Source organism: Balaenoptera physalus (assembly GCF_965194825.1).
Source record: "Balaenoptera physalus genome assembly, chromosome: 3".
In the NCBI taxonomy this organism is placed as follows: Eukaryota; Metazoa; Chordata; class Mammalia; order Artiodactyla; family Balaenopteridae; genus Balaenoptera; species Balaenoptera physalus.
The window spans coordinates 142,775,690-142,795,745 of NC_138890.1; the positions used below are offsets into that span (position 1 = coordinate 142,775,690).

The following is a 20,056-nucleotide window of genomic DNA, read 5'->3' on the forward strand; positions in this document are numbered from 1 at the left end:
CTTAGGACTAAAAAGCAGCCTCCAGTGGTCCATAGCCACTCAGTCACATGGTATTTTACAGCTCCTACGCTGTTGGAGTTCGTTGGATCAGAATTATAATAGTCAGACAGCATTTATTGATCGCTGTGGTTTGTCTAGTACTCTACTCATTGTGGAAGATACAAAGATAAATTTTTTCAGAGTCCAGTGGTGGGTAAAGAGAGGGCAACAATTACAACATGTGTGGAGAGTAGAGGAAACACAGGAACACCTACGAGGTGCACCAGACTAGGAATGTCCTTGGGACACTGGAGCGGTGGCACTGGATAGGGGATGTTGGGGATGGTTTCTCCAGGGTAGATGATACCTGAGCCAAGTCGTGAAGAATAGGGAGGGTGTTGCCATTCGAACGTGGGATGAAGGAGTACAGGGTGGTGTGTGTTTCAGGTGGCGCGAATACACCCGTAAAGACTCGGTCCCTTAAGGATCAACCAACTTCTAGACTTCGCCTTCTTTGTACTTGATCACTAGGGCTTTCCCAAAGAAGAAATATATTGCAGCCACATTGAAGAAATACTTAACAAAAAAGATGGGCATAAAATGGGGTTTTATGCAAGGCAAAATCTTACATGAATGCTCCATTGCTTCAGGTGAAAGAAATGTTGACATCAAATGTAAAAATCATCATGTTGTAAAAGAGAGAGCTTGTTATTTGGGATTAAGTTTATTGTGATAACACAAAGCTTATTGTAATGATAACAAGGGAATTTATTATCATTTAACCAGAGTCGTTTATTACTGAAGAATTTAGTAATAAATTGCACACAGATATCTAATGAATTAAAAAGAGATCACCATGAAGCAAGTAAGTAATAGAAAGTATTAAGGCTTTCAGTCATATAAAATGAAAATGGTGGATTCCTAGATTTTGCAGGAGGCCTATAAGTGATGCAGTGGGGAAAAGAGAAAAGCTGGAGAAGCAGGTGGAGGAAAGAGATTTAGCTATTCACCCAGGTTATGATGAAATTAGGAAATAAGGAAACATCAAAATCAGGAGCCCTCGGGTCCAGTCAGAGAATTTTTAATGCTACCCTTGGTATCCGTTCCTCTGCCTTTTCTGACCTTTCTTCGTGGAGAAAGAAAGAAGCAGAATGATGAGGATGAACAAGACCCCCCTCACCCAAAATATTCGAATGGATTCAACCCCTCCTACTTTACTGCGCTTGCAGAACATTTCTTCCTGCCGTGATCAGGTGAGGAAGACAAGGCAATCGAACAGAAAACTACAGCACAAAGAATTTAAGGGACCAAATGACTATTAAGTGGCAGAGTTAAGATTCAAAACCGGGTCTTTGGACTCCTAATATAGTGTTCTTTGCTACCACACTACACTGCATCTCTTTTTCAGGATTTATTTTTAAATGCTAAAAACTCAGTGATTGTTCCTCCTTTGTGAATCATAGAACTTGGTAAGGCTCAGCCTGGCGTGGTTAGAATAGCGTCCTCAAGTGGGCGTTAGTCATATTTTGGCTTCCTAGCTAACCTATTGTTGGATACTGAAATTGTGACGTTCTTTAATCTCCTTCTGCATGCCATTTTCTCTTTACCCTTGATCTGTGTTATGTCTTGAAGCTCAGAGTGAATGGAGTCACCTAGCTACATTGTTCTCACTGCAAGAGTACGCTTGGTGCCAGCTTCCTAGGCCAGCCATATGGTTTGCCCCCAAATACGTGTTGGCGTTTCGTTAGTTTTGAGGCTCTCAGGAATTCTGTTTAGGCCATTTTCTTTGTAATTCTATGTCCAACTTCGTTTAGGAACTTAAGAGCTCCTGAAGAATTCCCTGGTAGGTTGTAGAAATGTTAAATATAGGTTATAAAAACAGTGCAAGCTTATTGAGCACCTGCTAAGTACTGGACACTTACAATAACCGCTGAGGTAAAGCAATGGATAAGCACAGACACAGGAACCTTGCCCAGCTAGTGTGGAGCAGAGTTAGGCTTTGCACTCAGGTCCTTTGGCTCCACTCTGAACCACTGAGCTATACTGTTTACATGGAAAATGGTCTCTAAAAGGTCTCCGTTGGTAGGGCACAGTTAATTCTGTCAGTTGAAATACACGCTTGATCCTAAACCAGCGTTTGTTGTTCATTGAAATCCAAGTGGCTGCTTTCACACCAGGTGTAGATCTTGCTCAAATAATGAGAACAAAGTAAGAGCTCCCTGCAGAAAATGTTCTTTGGAGGCCCACAGATTGTTCACTTTGTTCGCAGGCAGACCTGGAATTCATTGTGACATGTCTTATTTGAGTTATATTAAGTGTGAGGAGTCCTGACAACTCTTGAAGTTCGAATGTTCATCATTAATTTCAGCTCTTTAATTAAGCTTCTGTGACACGTGCAAGCTTTCTTTGAAATCTGGGAATGAAAATAGATCATTAAAAATGAAGCAAAAATGAGGTTTCATTTCTACAGCTATAAATTTTCTTACACATTAAGACCCAGAAGCATATAACTTGTTGTTAAAGGTATAACATCTATCTACTCTATGTGTATTTAGCACTACTTTTGACTAAAAGTAATAGAGTTTGTCTTCTTTTGAAATCCACCCAAGATTCCCAATAGACTTCCCTTTTTCTTCCCATTCATTCATTCATTCAAAAAATATTGAGTATCTTTTATGCCATACACTGGGTGAAGTATACTAAAACCTCTTAATTACTAGTATGTTGGTGAGTTGACAGATTATTACAAGCAGTAAAATCTTAATTAAGCCCAGTTATTTGAAATCTCTTGCCTCTGATCGTACTTGGTATGGCAGCAGTTTTGAGAGAGAGGTAAACCAGGTAGTGGTGCATATTTCAGAAGGTAAAACATTGAGATGGCTAAAGATGATGATGACATCATGTGTGGTGCTTTCAGATCCAAAAAGGAAGCAATAGAAGCATTTTTGCCATTTTTAAAAGAAGATCTAAAATGTGATAAATTAGCCTTCAGCCTCAAGGGAAATATTAATTTAGGCTCCTGGTGCTTGATACTTAGAAAGGAGCTGAATAATAATCAGAAGAAAATGATCTGAAGATCAAATCATCAGAGCTAATGTTTCCACTGTGCTCCATAGATGTGACCCAGAGGCCACCTCTATACTGGGGGGTGGTAGGGGGTGGGGGAAGGGGGTTAATGGGTGAAAACCTGCTTTCCACTCTCAATCCCTCTTTTATGTTTGAAAAAAGGGTACCGTGGCTAAAGGAAACTTTGAAAAAATGTGACTATAGACCAATGCACACATTTTACCAATGAGCAAACTGAGGCTCAGACAAATTCCAGGAAAAGCAAATTGCTATATAAGAAAGTGAATATGATCATGGTTTTCTACACTGCCTGGCCCAGCAATGAGCCATTTTACACAGCTGTTTTGTCAGCATGGTGTAAATTCTGACTATTGACTTACCTACAAATTGTGATATAGCTATGCTGGGAGAACTGAAGATAATGAAGGATGGGGGTTTGTAAAAGAGTTAAGTCTTCATACACCCCAATAAGAAGTTAGTAGATAATATCTAAAGCTGATTAATTAGGAAATAAATAGTTTGGCCAACATAGTATTAAAAAATGCAGAGGCTCAATGGAACAGAATACAGAGCCCAGAAATAAACCCACACAGCTATGGTCAATTAATCTTTGACAAAGGAGGCAAGAATATACAATGGAGAAAAGACCGTCTCTTTAGCAAGTGATATTAGAAAAGTTAGACAGCTGCATGTAAATGAATGAAGTTAGAATACACCCTCACACCACACGCAAAAATAAACTCACAGTGGCTTAAAGACTTAAATATATGACACGACAGCGTAAAACTCCTAGAAGAGAACATAAATCCTAGCAACATTTTCTTAGGTCAGTCTCCCAAGGCAATAGAAATAAAGCAAAAATAAACAAATGGGACCTGATCAAACTTATAAGCTTTTGTACAGCAAGGGAAACCGTAAACAGAATGAAAAGACAATCTGCAGGCTGGGAGAAAATATTTACAAACAATGCGACCAACAAGGGTTTAATTTCCAAAATATACAAACAGCTCACACAACTCAATAACAAAAAAACAAACAACCCAGTCAAAAAATGGGCAGAAGACCTAAATAGACATTTTTCCAAGGAAGACATTCAGATGGCCAATAGGCACATGAAAAGATGCTCAACATCGCTAATTATTAGAGAAATGCAAATCAAAACTACAATGAGGTAGCACCTCACACCAGTCAGAATGGCCATCAAATGCTGGAGAGGGTGTGGAGAGAAGGGAACCCTCCTACACTGTTGTTGTAAATTGGTGCAGCCACTATGGAGAACAGTATGAAGGTTCCTCAAAAAACTAAAAGTAGAGTTGCCATATGATTCAGCAGTCCCACTCCTGGGCATATATCCAGACAAAACTAATTCGAAAGATACATGCACACCTATGTTCATAGCAGCACTGTTTACAATAGCCAAGACATGGAAGCAACCTATAGGTCCATCAACAGATGAATCGATAAAGATGATGTGGGTGTGGGTGTGTATGAATGGATAAGGAAGATGTGGGGTATACACACACACACACACACACAGGAATATTACTCAGCCATAAAAAGACGAATAAAATAATACCATTTGTAGCTACATGGATGGACCTAGAGATTATGATACTAAGTGAAGTAAGTCAGAAAGAGAAAGACAAATACCATATGATATCACTTATATATGGAATCTAAAGTATGACATAAATGAACTTATCTACAAAACAGAAGCAGACTCACAGACATAGAGAACAGACTTGTGGTTGCCAAGGGGGGTGGGCAGCGGAGGGTTGGATTGGGAGTTTGGGGCTAGCAGGTCCAAACTATTATATATAGGGTAGATAAACAACAAGGTCCTATTGTATAGCACAGGGAACTATATTTCAATATACAGTAATAAACCATAATGGAAAATAAAGTAAAATTTATTATAAAATTTAAAAATTTTTTAAATGCAGAGGTAGGAAGAAAATGTAAAATAGTACATAAGAAAATGCTAAAAAAAATTGAATTTTGATTTCTGTTCAGAGCAGGTCTAAGCCTACAGAAGGGAGGCAAGAACTGCTGTTTTCTGTGAATATGTCACGTTTGTAACAAATAAAATTAAAACTTTTTTAAAAAGGTATATTATGCATTTGCATTCTGTGTATGCTTCCTACCCTTGGTAAATAATAGGTCGTTTGTCAAGGAGACCATTCCCTGGAAGAGAAAAATTCGCAGGATGCTAGAAGTGAAATTTCTCCATCATATGATCTAAGGGCTGAGGCTTGAGGGGTCAGATCTGCAGCAGGATGTTTCCCAACTAAATCAGTTATGCCTTTGGCTATTCATTTGGCAGTCTCCCTAAATTATCTTAGGGACACAAGCTGCCTCCAGAAAGAAAGTAAAAGCATGACTGCGCAAAGATTTCAAACAGACTGTACTTAGGAGACGATTTCTCTGATAGTTCCTGTTTGTCCTATGTTATACCAATTCTAAGTAAGAATTGGTTCCTAACTACTCTTTTTAATGTTTCTTTTTTCAAACAGGGAAATGCACATAAAATCATGGAGAAATGTACGTTACCACTGACAGGAAAACAATGTGTCAACCGCATCATTACTGAAAAGGTAAAGTGCCTTTCTCTTTTATTTCCTCTAAATGTCTACCACCTTTTTTTTTTTTTATAAGCATTTTAGAATTTTTTTGTTACCTTCTAAAAGTGTGTTACATTGGTAGTCATAGGATTAATTTAATCCGTGGGTAGACCAAATAGGAAGATTCATCAATTTAATGTTTCTAGATGTAGAATTCTTAATGTGACATTCTCTGGAAATATGCATATACATACAGAATTGAACTGCTGTCCTTGGTAACTTTGACAGTGTGATATAAAAAAAGAAAAGTTGTATTGATCCTTATACTTGGGCTATGAAAATGGATGATATATACAAAGTTAAGACTACCTTTCTTCTTTGCTGTTCCAAATCACAAGTACAAATTGATGGATCTCATTTTAGGAAACTCAGTAAAAATTAGGTTTTAATCATTTAGGTGCAAATTGCAATACAGGCCGCACAGTGAACCAAGAAATCTATTCTTTGGTTCTTGCATGCTTTCAGCCCTCTTTTATAAAGCAGACTTTAGAACACACCAGCCATTTTAGTGCACCTCTAGATTTTATCTTCCTAAATAGAAAATATCGGTTAGTGGTACAACTGAAACTGCTCAGATCAGAGAGAAACATCACTGGTGGTTGCTACAGTCACCTTTCTGACCCAGATTTGAACCTAAGATGTTGGAGTGACATAGTTCTCATAAGTGAGCTAGAAGGGTGTCATTTTCTTGATTCAGTATCTTGATGAACCACAAAACAGAATTCTCTAGATCACCATTTGTTTCTTTGTTTTCTCTTAATGATGCTGTTCCTTTTGGCATTAATCTGGTTTAGAACCCTCATTCGGGTATGGTACAAAGCACTCTAAAGCAGCCTTTTGAAGTAGGTTAGAAGGCTCATAATACTTTTCAGAAGCCACATTTTAAGGAGAGTTCTGTCCTAAATGGTGCCTTCCTCTAGGGCTGTTTATGTGGAATCCATAAAGATGACGTGTAGAGAAGAAAAAGTGGATAAAAGTGTAGAATATTTTATCTCACCATTTATTCCTTGCGTCTTATCATTTCGTAAACCCCTCCAAAACCATGGACAGGACTTGTTGAAAAGAATCCATTACTTTGAAATCAGAGACAAGACAGTCCTTGATCCTGTTTTCTTTAATAAAGTAAGGTGGTACAGCTTCTAAGGATTAAGTCCAGCAACATTTTACCCCCGATCTTCCTCTTCCCCCAGGTAAGCCCTCTCCCTACATCCCCACTCCACGTATGCCCTGACCTTGTTCTTACCAGTTTAGTGCTTCTATGTGCAACAACTCCCACTCAACTCTGCCCGTCCAAATCCTATCCATCCTTTAAGTCTAATGCAATTTCCATCTTCATCATGAAGAGGCTTCAGATAGCTTAGCGCTCACAACTTCATCTTCAGAGTGGCCCACCTTTCCTTTTGGCACTTACCATCTAATACCTACATTTTCTCATGACATTACTCATACATAACTTTACTGCCATTTAAAAAAATCTTCTACCCTTTCCATCCACATTGTTGTTTCATACATTTATCCATTTAATAAGCATTTTTGAGCTCCTTCTCTGAAGCCGACTATTGCCAACAGTGGATACAGAAAGGAGGACAGTCTTTGCCCCCAAGGAGCACATTCAAGGGGAGTAGACATCAGCAGTACCAGCCTGTATTAGAGTAATACATGTGATAAAGTCCATGAGAGAGAGAGATGTGCCAAATGCTGAGTTGAGAACATAGAGGAAGGCTGCTTAACAGCCTGGGGAGAGTGGTGTCAAATATTAGCTTTTTCCCAGTCTGGATCTTTTCTCCTCCAGTCTCAGCTTCTCTCATTTTGCCTTAACATTCTCCCTCCTTCAGCCATGCTGAATGTTGTGCGCTATGTTGCATCCCCTGCCCCTGCCCTCGCCATGCTCCTCTGGAACTTGGCACATCCTGTCTCTCTCCCTGGCATGCTCTCCCCACCCCAACCATCTGGCTAATTCCTGTTCATCTTTTATGTCTCAGCTATATAATTTCTTCTCTGGCAAGTCTTCCCTATCCCTCCCCAAGTCTTCTGGGTGCTTCCGTGAGTCTTAGTACTTACCCTAACTCAGCACTGGTCACTGTATTGAAATAACCTTTGAGCTCTCTGCCTGTCTCACTCATCAGTTTGTCCAACACTTAGGATAATGCTTGACTCATACACAGTGAAAGCCTGTTGAATAAATACTGTACTTTTCTCAATGAGAAAATTAATAGATTGAGTTAGGAGTCTTGAAAGATAAGTAGTTTTATAAGTGAGAATAAGACCAAAGAGGCCCTTCTAGGCAAAGGGAAGAAAAATTGGCAGGGTCCTGGAGGTATTAAGAAAACAGAGCTTACTCAAGGACCTGCGAGTGGGATAATGTGGAGTGAGGGCATGGCCAGATATTCTGAAGGCTGAAGGTGAAAAGCCAGTAAGGGACCAAATTATAAAGGAATGTGAATGTCCTGTTAAGAAATTTGGGTTTTATCTGGAAGGCACTTGGGAGCCCTTCAATGATTTTTTTTTAAATTAATTATTTATTTATTTATGGCTGTGTTAGGTCTTCGTTTCTGCGCGAGGGCTTTCTCTAGTTGCGGCAAGTGGGAGCCACTCTTCATCACGGTGCGCGGGCCTCTCACTATCGCGGCCTCTCTTGTTGCAGAGCACATGCTCCAGATGCGCAGGCTCAGTAATTGTGGCTCACGGGCCTAGTTGCTCCGCGGCATGTGGGATCTTCCCAGACCAGGGCTCGAACCCGTGTCCCCTGCATTGGCAGGCAGATTCGCAACCACTGCGCCACCAGGGAAGCCCCCCTTCAATGATTTTTAATAGCTGGGGACACCATTGATTAGATTTGCATTTTACAAAGAGCCCTGTGGCTTTTATGTAAAGCAAGGGGAGAAGAGATGAGACTCCTTCAGTTATCTTGGCCAGAAATATCAAGGTCCTTAACCACAAGACAGAAAGAGAGATTTCAGAGAGATTTAGGAGCTGGACTCAACCTAACTCGATGATGAATGGGACGTGGTTGCTAAGGCAGAGGTGATTCCTGAATTTTCTGGCTAGAGGCGTGGTCGACCTGTTGTATCCTTAATGAAGGCTGGGTCTGTAGGAAGAGAAAGGGAGGAGCAAGGGGAGGCAGGAAAAGAACAGGTGCCATTTGAACATACTCAATTTGATATTCCAGAGTAAGTTAACATCTGGAACATCCATGGGCACCTGGAGCTCAGAGGAGAAGTCACCACTGGAACGGATGTGTGAACTCATTAGCAGACGGGGATAATTGGAGGCTTAACGGCAAATGGTGTTGTGTAGTAAAAAGGAGTAAAGTGAAAGGCAGCTACATGTGGAACTTCGGGTGCCCCAGGGAAAGGAGTGGTGCGTTTACCCCTGTGCTCTATACAGTAGGTGTTTAATAAATTTTGCAGTGCCATTAAGGGCAATGACTCTGGACACTCTGCCAGAGTGATATGGGACTAGAATTCCATTTTCAGCTCTTAAGGAAAATTCCATTAGTTGCCTGCCATTTGAAAGAGGCTTTGGAGATGTTATGACCCTGATTTCTTGGTTTCGTGTTGCTAGAATGATGTGATGAAAGAGGCCTTCCTCACCAGCACTTGGGCTGTGACTAACTGCTTATCCGTAATGCAGCCTGTTACGGTGGTGAAAAAATAATAAAAGTATCATCTGTGAAACAAAGTAGTCAATATATTATTCTTGGCAGGTGAACAATTGATTGTAGCTTTTAGGTTTTAGTGTCCATTTTTATCAAGTTTTTGTTTACACTTTATACCACTAAATGGAAATCTTCCTAAATATTTCAAAAGTAAATTTCCCATTTTTAAAAATCATAGATGCTCAGTTTTCCTTGAGAGGAAATTAGGGACCTTGACCTTGAGAGCTAATTAGGGATTGATAAAGGTGTTAATTAAAGGTTTTTAAAAGCAGTAAGTCATTTGCCATAGATTTTTATCTTCTCAGTCACTGAAGTCTTATATTCATGATACCAAACTTGTCTTCTCCCCAAATCCTTTTCCTGCCTGTTCTTAATAACACAGCCCAAAGGCTCTTTTTCTCTTATTTGTTCCATTTTGATAAATTTGTAGTTGTTCATAATACAGGGGAAAGAAAATCAGTATGAATGGTGCTCCAGACACACTTTCTGCAAAGGAAAAGTGTCCAATGAAAAAGAATTTGTAATTGTCATTTGGGAATTGAATAACCTCCTGCAGCATACAGACATTCCTAGATGATCATTTTTTTCCCCCTCAAAATACATTTCTGCTAAAAAACGTTTCTTTAGGAACATAAAAATGTGCTGAAATATTTCCTCCTAAATTTAAATAATCTTTTCCAGTAAAATCAACCCAGGTTATCTATGAATTCATCAAACAAACAGAGAAGGCAAGTATCACTGGTCCCCTTGATGTTTTCCTCCTGAGGAGAAATATCAATTAACTGGATACAAATAAGCATTTGGGGGCTTTGATTTGGGTTCACGCACAAGTGACAGTAAGTTAAGCTGTTAAGGAAAAGAATATGCCTCTGTGGTGCCCTTGCTATATGTCCCAGGCATGAGGCCAGCTGCTCAGAGCAGGTTTGTTATTATATTTGTCCTGTATAAAAATCTTGGGAAGTAGGTTTGTTTGATATCCATCTACACATGTGAAGACAGGTTCACCAAAGATTGCATAGCTAGTGTTGGCAGAGCTGGAATTCCAGTCCAGCTTGAAAGCCAGGGTTCTTTCCTCTGCATGTTGCTGTGTCTTCTTTTTTATTTTCATTTAAAAATTTTTAAAAATTTTATATTGGAGTACACACTACTGTGTCTTCTTAATAGCCTCCTAACCAGGAGTGTGTTTAAAAATGACAATTTAGGGTTTGACTTCCAAGCTAGCTGAAAATAAAGATTCTAAGCCTGCAAATAATAGTTGAATTTAAGGTAAACCCAGAGGAGAGGAGCGATCTGGAAAGAATAATATTTAAGTCTGAGGAAGACTAACCATGACAACTGAAAGAGGGAACAGTGCCTGTTGCATGGGAGGACAGCTTACTGTAGAGCCCGTGAGTGAAAGTCATAGGGAAGCACTTTTGGCTCTTGCAGTTAGAGCTTCCCACCAACAGGCAATCTGCCTTGAGACAGTGAGCCTCCTACCACTGGAAGTTTCTAAACAGAGCCCCAGCGACCATCTCAGAAGAATGTTCTAAAGAATTCTTGGGTGGGAGGTTATATTACATGATTCTGTTGGTCCCTTCCACTCGAGTTGTCATATTACCGAGTGTGACCACGTGCGTTCTATATCAGACATGACAGGTTGCTTGGGTCAGGCTATACCAGTTGGCACTACCATCACCTAGTGTTACCAACCAGAATGTTGTAATGCAATATTTAGGGTGAGGTGAGCCTTCTCATGCTGTCCTAAACATAAGCATCTTCATTTGATTTCCATACCAGAGGGAGATTCTCATGCTCTACTTTTGGATCTGTGTGTTTTCATAAGACTTAAAGGGAAAGCTTTAATATTTACTTGGGGATGGGGGTGGTCTTTAAGGGCCAGCTGTCCCTTTATAATTACTCCTAGCTACTTCAGAGCACTTTCTTTTGTTTCTGTAATTTACCCAGAAGCATTGATCAGCTTTCCCCCATCATCCCTGTGCTTTCACCTTCCAAATATCTCCTCCCTCGCTGCTTTTATTCATTCTTTTCTTTCTTCAAATCATTATTAATCATCAAATTGAAATTTTGACCCAAAGTGTTAGATCTAACAAAAAGAAAGTAGTTTAAAAAAACCTGGTTATAATAGTAGCAAATGCCATCAATAGTCAACACTCATTTATTTTCTGGCATCAGCAGAGCTCCCCAACTAACTGCCAGTTAGGGAGTTGGCATTTATTCTCACCAAAATATAGCAGTTACGGTTGACATTTTTTCATTGCTCATTTTCAGTCTTTTATCCTGAGTCTTTTCTCTCCTTAAAGAACTTGAGAGGTTATTTCTGTTTTGTGCTATAAAATAATTACCGTAATAGAAATTGTCGTTGTCATTTTCTTGACTTCTCCAGGCTGTATTTGACGTGGACAACAAGAAAGGCCTGACTCTGATTGAACTCTGGGAAGGCCTGACGGTGGATGACATAAAAAAGAGCACTGGGTGCGATTTCGCAGTAAGTGTTTCTGTGAACAAATCCAGCCACTTGTCCTATATCCTGAGCTTGATTAATGGGTGTTTATGGGACATGAACCATTAATTTGTGATCATTTTTGGAGTTGACCTTAGCAGGGAACAGGAGTGGAAGGAAGGGTGCCTCCGCTGAGAGCAGGTGGCAGCAGGAACGGGCTCTGGCTCATGGGCCAGGGTTTGGCTCAGGAGTCAGAAGCGGGAGGAACCACCAGGAGCTGCTGGAAACAGCAGGTTGAGCTTGAACTCTAAGCTACTTTCTGTAATCCTCTGTTCTTGCAATCCCTTGCAATCCTCTGTTCTTGGGTTACGTATCAGCCGTGGCCAAACTTAATTAACTAAAAAATGCGGGCCACACTCAGAGAAATGGTACTTCCTTATTTTTAAACCCATTTATGGCTTATGACTTTCTCTTTGATTAACTTCTTTGCCTGATTATTCCATCCCTTGGAGGTATTAGAATGTCGAGCTTTTGACACCACCAGATTTATAGTCACAAAATAGGTGTTCTCTGTATTTGAAGAAAAACTTAGTGCATTAAAACTCTGACTTACAAAGCAGACAAGAACATCAGGGGAGTATCCACTGAAGAAATCTCCAAATCCCTTTTTAAAACTAAGAGAATAATACTGTAATATAAATAATCACCCTTTAATATAAGTTCTTGTTTATGAATCACCAATCAATCACCTACCTAATGGGAGTCGAAAGGACAGCGCAGTCCATTTGAAGTTAATCAAATGTGAAGTCAAAATGTGTCTGAAAAAAATGAAGAAATAGACTTTGCTTCTCACATAACTCTTTAAGAACAGCTCTATGTGTTAAAATGAAATATATTTATAATGAGAAGAAATATTGCAGCTACCCATCCTGGAGAAGGTAATTTAATAAAACTTACTTGATAAATCATGCATGTATTTCATACATTTCTTCCTTAGGTACTACATGCTTGGCTGGTACCTGTCAGTGCGTAACAAATGTCTGTAAAAACAATTTTGCTGCATAATTCATTATCCACATATAACTGTTTCTGGTGTTATATGAAGGTCTTTGTCTATTAACCTTTTTTTGAATTTCCCTTTGGAAAAAAAGAAGCTTTCCAACGATACCTTACATGAAAAGCTCATCTTTAATTAACTTTTCAGTGACCCCAGAGGGTAAAAAATGGGATTTGTCTATAGTTTACCTGTTTAGAATTCCTTACTCCAGTGATAAAAGCAAACAGTTCTTCTTACTTAATTAGCTATTCTTTATATTTTTTCCCTATGTGGATGAGTTAGTCTCTTCTTCAGCAGATAGCATTTTTGAGATCTATAGAATGTTCAAGTCTCTGCTGCAAAAGGGAATTGCAAAAAAGATCCTCATTGTTATCAGGCTTTTTTTGGTTTTTTTTAGTCACGTAGGTAAATCGGGAATGAAAAAGATATATTTTTACTGTTTTTGCTTTTTCTTAAAGTGCTAGTTTCCATGTCTTGATACACTGAAAAATATCTCTATGGCCCCTCTTTTATCACAGTACCACCCCTCCTTCTCTTTTGACATTGACATGTAATCTTGTTTCCTCCAAATTAGGCTGTTGAAATTAAATGTTAATTTTTATGTCAGTGTTGCCCTGAAAAGGTGTAGTATCAGCTAAACCATCTTGACAGAAGAACTGGATTTTGAGGATCTGATGATCAATGGCATCTCTTTAGACCCTGACAGATGAAGTCACATGTATCAAAATCTTTGTAAGGCTAGGGTCCAGAGTGTTCTAATTAATAAGATGTTTTGCTTAATAGCTGGGTTATCAGTAAGATACATTTAATAATAAAAGCACATTGGGATAACATCTCTTTATTTGATAATTCAGAGGTATTCCATGTCATAATTCAGAAGACATCTCATATGATTATTACTACATAGGTAGCATTTTACTCTATATCTGACTACATTACAACTTACTCAAGATTTCTGTTTGAGAAAAGATTTCTGTTTCTCAGCCTTCACTGTATACTGAGAAGTGAACATTCTAGAAGAGAATAGATAGACAGGTTGTTGCATAACAAAGAAAAAAAAGTAAAAACCTAGGTCAAAGTAATTGTGAAAGTGTGTTGGTAAAGGTCCTGTATACCTAAGAATATGGGCAAGTGAATGGGCAAAGGATACAGAATGTGGATATAAGCTGATTGAGAAAATCCTGAGAATTTCAAAGAAAAAGGCAAGATATGACAGCATCAGATAACAGGGCATGACAAAATTGTGGTTTCAGGGTATTAAAAATAATGGTTATAATGAACTATTTGGGCATTAAAAAAAAAAAAAAGAATCACTAAGACTTTCCTGTATGCCACAGTGCAATGAACAAAAACAACAAAAAATGTGAAAGGAAAATGTGTCCTTTAGGTATCACCTGAAATAGCTTCTTAAAAAATTCATAGTAACCATAGTGCCAGTTGAAAAGAGTTTTCTTTTCAATTAGGAGGAAACTCTCTTAAGGGTCGTGTTATATCTAGAACTCTAAAGGAAGCTGTGGAAATTTTGTAAAAAAAAAAAAATGAGGATATTGACTATATTTCTGGAACCTTCATCACACCTCTAAAATAAAATTCTGGTCAAGAGTTGTTCACAGCAAGAGAAGCCAACCCATAATGGACAGAGATCTTGTTCCATACCATCACTCTCCTTCAAAATGCAGTTGTTATAAAGAAAGGGACTTCCCTCTATATTTCTTGGGGATTAAGTTCCGAATCTATTGAGCGAGATAAGGGAGCTGGGCGAGTAGAGGTTAAAAACATCATCATTATAAAGCCTAGAATGAAGGATGGGGCTTTGGTGTACAGCCACAAGAGCCTTCCCGGATATGAACCCCTGAAGTGGGGGAGACTTCAGCTCCCAGTTATAGGCAGCCGTGGAAAATCATAGGCCTTCTACACAAGGGCGAGGCTTTACTGCTGAGCTTCTTTCCATGTGACTGAGAGCAAAATAGAGCACGTGCTGCCTACAGAAGGCTGATCCCGATGAGGAAGAAGAGTCAGGCTGAGTTTCACATACCCCAGTTCCTCTGCCCAAATCATCATTTAGTTGAGCCATTAAGGGACACACTTGAGGCCAGAGTATTACACTAATAGGTGTTCCTCCACATGGAAGGGAATATGAGAAGTGGGAATAAATGCTCCACCCCAGCACTGTTGCTGGATAGAGCCATACACACATGTTCACCCTCTACAAATGCTTGATTGTGATGCTGTGCAGAAATGCTTTTCTGTCGTTCTTTAATGCTACTAGCGCCCAACATTTTTATAGCTAAGGAGTCCTTTGGTTTATTTTTTCCCCAGGGCACTCACATTTTGAAAAAATTCTGTCTCTCAAATAAATATCCAGTAATAATTCATTTTCAAAGAGTCAAAGTGATACTGCACAGTTCCTCATATTATAGCTGTGACAAGCTAATGAAAATGTTAAATTTTTTGGGCTATACTTGCATCACTTAGTGTGTTACTGCCAGCTATTTGATGGGCCAAATAGAAAGAAAAAAGAAAGGTGACATTCCACCACTTAAATTCCATTATCTCCAAAGTATCTTTTTCAGTGAGTAGTTAATTCAATTGGTTATTCATTTCTTTCTTTTCTGATGCATGCTTGAGTTACATAAGTTTTTCTTTACTATATATGTCTGTGGACCTTTTTAAACTAGAATATTTGTTCCTTTTTTAATTTAAAAACTTAAAAATAAATTGAATCCATAGTTGAACATCATGTGGTAGAATAAACTTCCAGAGGTTATTAGTCATCCACGATTATTAAACACCAAGTGTATGTCCATATTAAGCTATGAAATGTGAGTAAAATAGAACAGATTGGTATAGTTCCTCCTCCTAGGGGCCTTGGTCTTGTTCTCTAGGTAGGAATACACCTAAACCACCAGTGGCAAAAAATCAAATAAGAGTCCTGCCTATTTATATGTTTGCAATAGAATCTGAAAGAAGCCAGCTGTGGGCATTCTTTGCCAAGTTGAATAAATTTGTACTCTCAGTATCTATTATGAACTGGCATTATACCAGAATTAAACAGTATACTCTTTGGATTTCAATGGACTGGGAAGACAACTCGTTAGCTTATCTTATGCATTTAAATCATATAGTCCTGTGCATAGCCTGTAGATCACTTTGGCAGGATAATCTGCTTCTGCTTACATGGACTTAAAATGTTGATGAGACTATGAGAGAACAGATGAAAAATGGAGGTTCAGTAGATGTTTTTCTGTACAAAAATAGACAGGCCAAGTCAGTCTACATAAAGATTCATCTTCTTTTCTGATAAAAGTCAAGTTCCACACTGAGGATATAAATGATACTAAGAGCTGAAAATAGGGCCTACATGACAAGGAGAAGGATCAGATGTTTAGTTTAAAAAATCAAGGTGTCCAGTTTCCTTTTAAAGGTAATGCCATAAAGCACCTATTAGAAAATGATCTGTTTTCAAAAAAGTCTTATTTCATTAAATTATTTCCACAGATGCTCTGTTGTTTAAAAAAAGAAAATCAATAGTTTATGAGACACACTTTCCCAATAGTCGGAGCCCATATATCTTTATTCTTTTCAGTAGAGTTGAATATCTCTGCAAATGTGGGCTGTGACTTTTGTCTATTAATGTCTATTACTTTGTCTATTATGATATATCTGTTCTCAGTGCTGGCAAGTCTGAATGAGCTCTCATTTATCCTAAGATATGGATATGTACCAAGCCGTTCCCATCCTTTTTATTCTGGACATGTCATTCTTTAGGTAGAAAAATGGAGAAGGGGGCATTAACTCTCGACACTGTGAAGACTTTATAAGCAATTTACAGATGAACTAGAAATATTTAACTTCATCAAAGCCAAATGATTGCCTTCTTCTATTCTTAATACTGACTTAACCTCTATTAGAAACCTTTCTTCTAGTTCTTTGAAGCTTATCTAATCCAGTCTCTCATTCATTCATTTAAAAAAATATTAAGTATTTATTCTGGAAGGCAAATTAGACCCACTTCAATTGCCACATCCTTGAAGGTCTCAAAAATCACCTAAATTTTAGTATTCCTTACTGTGCTGTCCATGGGGCCTGTTACTCGGACTTAATGGATATTTGCCAGATTAAATGAAGAAATCTGTACCTGCCATTACACCTTGAAAAATCTGTCAAAATTAAGCCAGACTACTTACATTTAGGTTTCTTCTTCCACCACCTTTACCATTAAATGTAGATCTGTCCTCATATTTCTCTGCTTCAAGACTCCTAGGAATACATTTGCTATTTTGTACATTGAACATAATTATAGTTAATATTTAATATTTTTAATGCTGTTACCTCCTTTTTGTAATAACTTGGTATCTTTTTCCTGCCTTTATATCATTTCCACTCTGATTATGAAGTTTCTGATAAAAGTTTGTCATCCAAAGACTACATTAAGTATCTCTTAACAAAACTGTGAATTGACTGGACCTATTTTGAGGATTTTGAAACTTGTGCCTTGCTCTGTGTCTCTGTTTCATCAATCTCAGAGCTCAGTGGTCCATTCAGTAGAGAGTTTGGTTATCTGGACCCTTTATTTGTCTCCCGCTGCTCCTCCCCCACCTCCTCCTAGTTGCGAGTCTTAATGATCTTTAGTTTAAGAGCTATAATGCAAGAAGGTTGAGAACTACTAAATACACAAAATGTAAATGGAAAAGGTGTTCTATTTCTCAGTGGTTCAGATGGAAAATAACGAGGAAACTCCAGGTGAGTTTCCTGACAAGGCTGCTTGTTGCCTACATCACTCAGGTTTGGAAATTCAAAGGACAGATGTTTATACCATGAGGTTTTTTCATAAGTTGGTTATTTTTTTCTCTTTCTTTTACCAGGTTTCACCAAAACTCATACCAATGCAGCAGATCGCAGCTTGAAATGTGGAGTAGACTTTTGTCCCAAGCTGTGTGTTTTTCATTTTAACCACATAGGATTTTATTAAAAGGACATCAGTAATCATAATTGTATATCTAACAAGCAGTTTTTGACTAGTTTTCTAGCATCTTAATGCTTTATACAGCCATGTAGACTTTGTTTTCTCAAGCGTACTGTGACATTTTAATGAAAAACAAAAAGAAAAAAAATATGATTATCTAATTTGCTTTATAAGTGCTGAGAAGGTCATATTTACAGTTGGTACTCACATTGGGTTTATCTTCATCTTCTGTGGTATGTACATTAAATTGTGTGCCAAGATGGGCCCTTACTTAGGAAGAGTTTCATTGATGTACTTTCCCTCCTAACTAAATCATGGCATGTAGAAAAAAAAGAATGAGGGAGAAAATGAACTCCACCCAGAGTATACCCAGGGGAGTATCGTACGAGTCCTGAAAGATAACATTTGTGTGAATTTTAATCAGGAGAAATGCTGTCTTAAGGATTATGATTTTCCTTCGGCCTCCTCTGTCTTTTTTTTTTGGAGCCTCTGATTTTGTGATTACATCTTGCTTCCCTAGAGCATCCCTTCTCCCACCCCCTCCCCGCCAACCCCCCCCCCCCCACTTTTTGTAACTAAGTAGATGCCCAAGAAGGCAAACAGGAACATCTCTGTGTGGGAGAAGTAACCTGGTTTGTGGGAGAGACCGAAGGGTATAGGGTCTATTGGTGCTGACATCCAACCAAGAAGTTGCCTTTATAAACAAACCAAATAAGCATCTGTGCTTTGCCAAAGATTAAAGTCGCTTTTAGCAAGAGAGCTATAAGCCTAACTGACCTAGTCGGTTTTCTCATTTTCAAACAGTGCAGTATCCATGTGTATCCAGAAGGGCCATTAAGAGTCTTTCTCTATGTTACTGTGGGCTTCTTATACAATACCTCCTCTTAGACCAAAAGGGGCTGTGCGGTAATTCATCGTGAACCCATAGTTAACAGTGACAGCAGAGTTAAAAAAATCCTTTCTTTTCAGGGCCTCTTTTTTCTGCTCAGAAAAGTTTCTAAATGTTGAATGCCTCTTTCTGCAGAACAGTGTTATTTCTTCTGCCCAGGCTTGTTCCTTGAACAAAGTACTTTTAGTTCAGCTTTATCAAACTAAGGGAAATACTGAGGAGCAAATCCAGGATGTGAAGGGCAGTGAACTTCATTCTTAGAAAATAAACACGATGGATTAGGTTTCGTAAGGACCTTCTCCTCAGTGTCAGACAGTTCCCCAGGGAGTATACCAAGCATCCTGCGTATCAAACGGGAGAAAAGTCCAGGCACCCTGAAGACGGGCCAGATTGCTGTCCTCTGGACAGAGGTAGGCATAGTACAGTGCGATATACCATTCCTCTCATACCAGATATAGGAATTTATGCATGTTTTTAGCTGATGGCTGTCATTGAAATTCACTTTCTCTTCAGGTATAGCTACAGTTCTGTCATTTCAGAGGAAGGAGAGGGTTTTTTTGTGAGAAGCACACTCCGTATATAAAATGGTCCCTCTGGCTGGCTGCGTGGTTGGAAGCATACTCTCCCAGTACTGGTATAATGGACTTTTTAAAGAATTTGCAAGGTCTGGAGAAATGATATACATCCATGTGAGAGTTATGGTTCGGGAAATGTGTGATATTGATGGTTGCTATATTTGTAAACTTACTTATTCTGTGATTCTAAGAATGTTCTTCACTTTGAGGGGCAGATCCTAAGTAGATGGCTTTATATTCTTGATTAAAGAGTACCATGGACGTTAAGAAATGCATTAAGATGTGCAATAAGTATTCCAAATTGATATAGATTTGTGTGATTGTCCTTTTTCTCATTTGGGAATGGCGTGCCTAAACATGGGAATAAGACAACAGAGATCGGTGGAATAGCCAATAATAAAGTTAGCACACTGTACCACTTCTAATCGAGTTACTGCTTTTTCTTTTGATCTAACCAAAGAAAAGATATTATCCTCCATGAAAGAACAAATGAAATGTTTACCTAGATGAATTCTGACTTTGCTCCTTGTCAAAGTCAATGATTTGTCTATAAAAATCGATTATCCCAGATATCACGTGTTAATATTTCTTTGCTTTTATGTAACATTCCTTTAAGATACACATACATCAGTAATTTCCCAGTGGGGCGTTGCGTTTGCTTGCATGTTGAAGTGGCTCTAGTGACGTCTACTCAGCATCTGTGTTGCCCCTCTCATAACAGACTCACCCCCTGGCCGAGGAGTTGGGCCTGTGCTCAGGATATGCCTCTTTTGGTAGCTCTCCTTTGTCCAGAGTGATTATA

The 20,056-nt window shown here is 38.7% G+C and overlaps 2 protein-coding genes across 7 annotated transcripts in view; both read left to right on the forward strand.

Annotated features, from left to right (window-relative positions):
* The window catches only part of OXCT1 (3-oxoacid CoA-transferase 1), a 160,859-nt gene that overhangs the window by 116,417 nt on the left and 24,386 nt on the right, over positions 1-20,056 (forward strand). For 4 of the 6 annotated variants that reach the window (XM_082454521.1, XM_082454522.1, XM_082454523.1 and 1 more), the window contains exons 15-16: positions 5,559-5,639; positions 11,711-11,812. In XM_082454521.1, the coding sequence (XP_082310647.1) occupies positions 5,559-5,639; positions 11,711-11,812 (183 nt within the window). Of the gene's footprint in view, positions 1-5,558; positions 5,640-11,710; positions 11,813-17,689; positions 19,680-20,056 lie in introns of those variants that run through there. The other 2 variants (XM_082454526.1, XM_082454525.1) reach the window with 2 other exon arrangements.
* Positions 1-20,056, forward strand: part of PLCXD3 (phosphatidylinositol specific phospholipase C X domain containing 3) — a 434,729-nt gene that overhangs the window by 67,069 nt on the left and 347,604 nt on the right. The window lies entirely within an intron of this gene.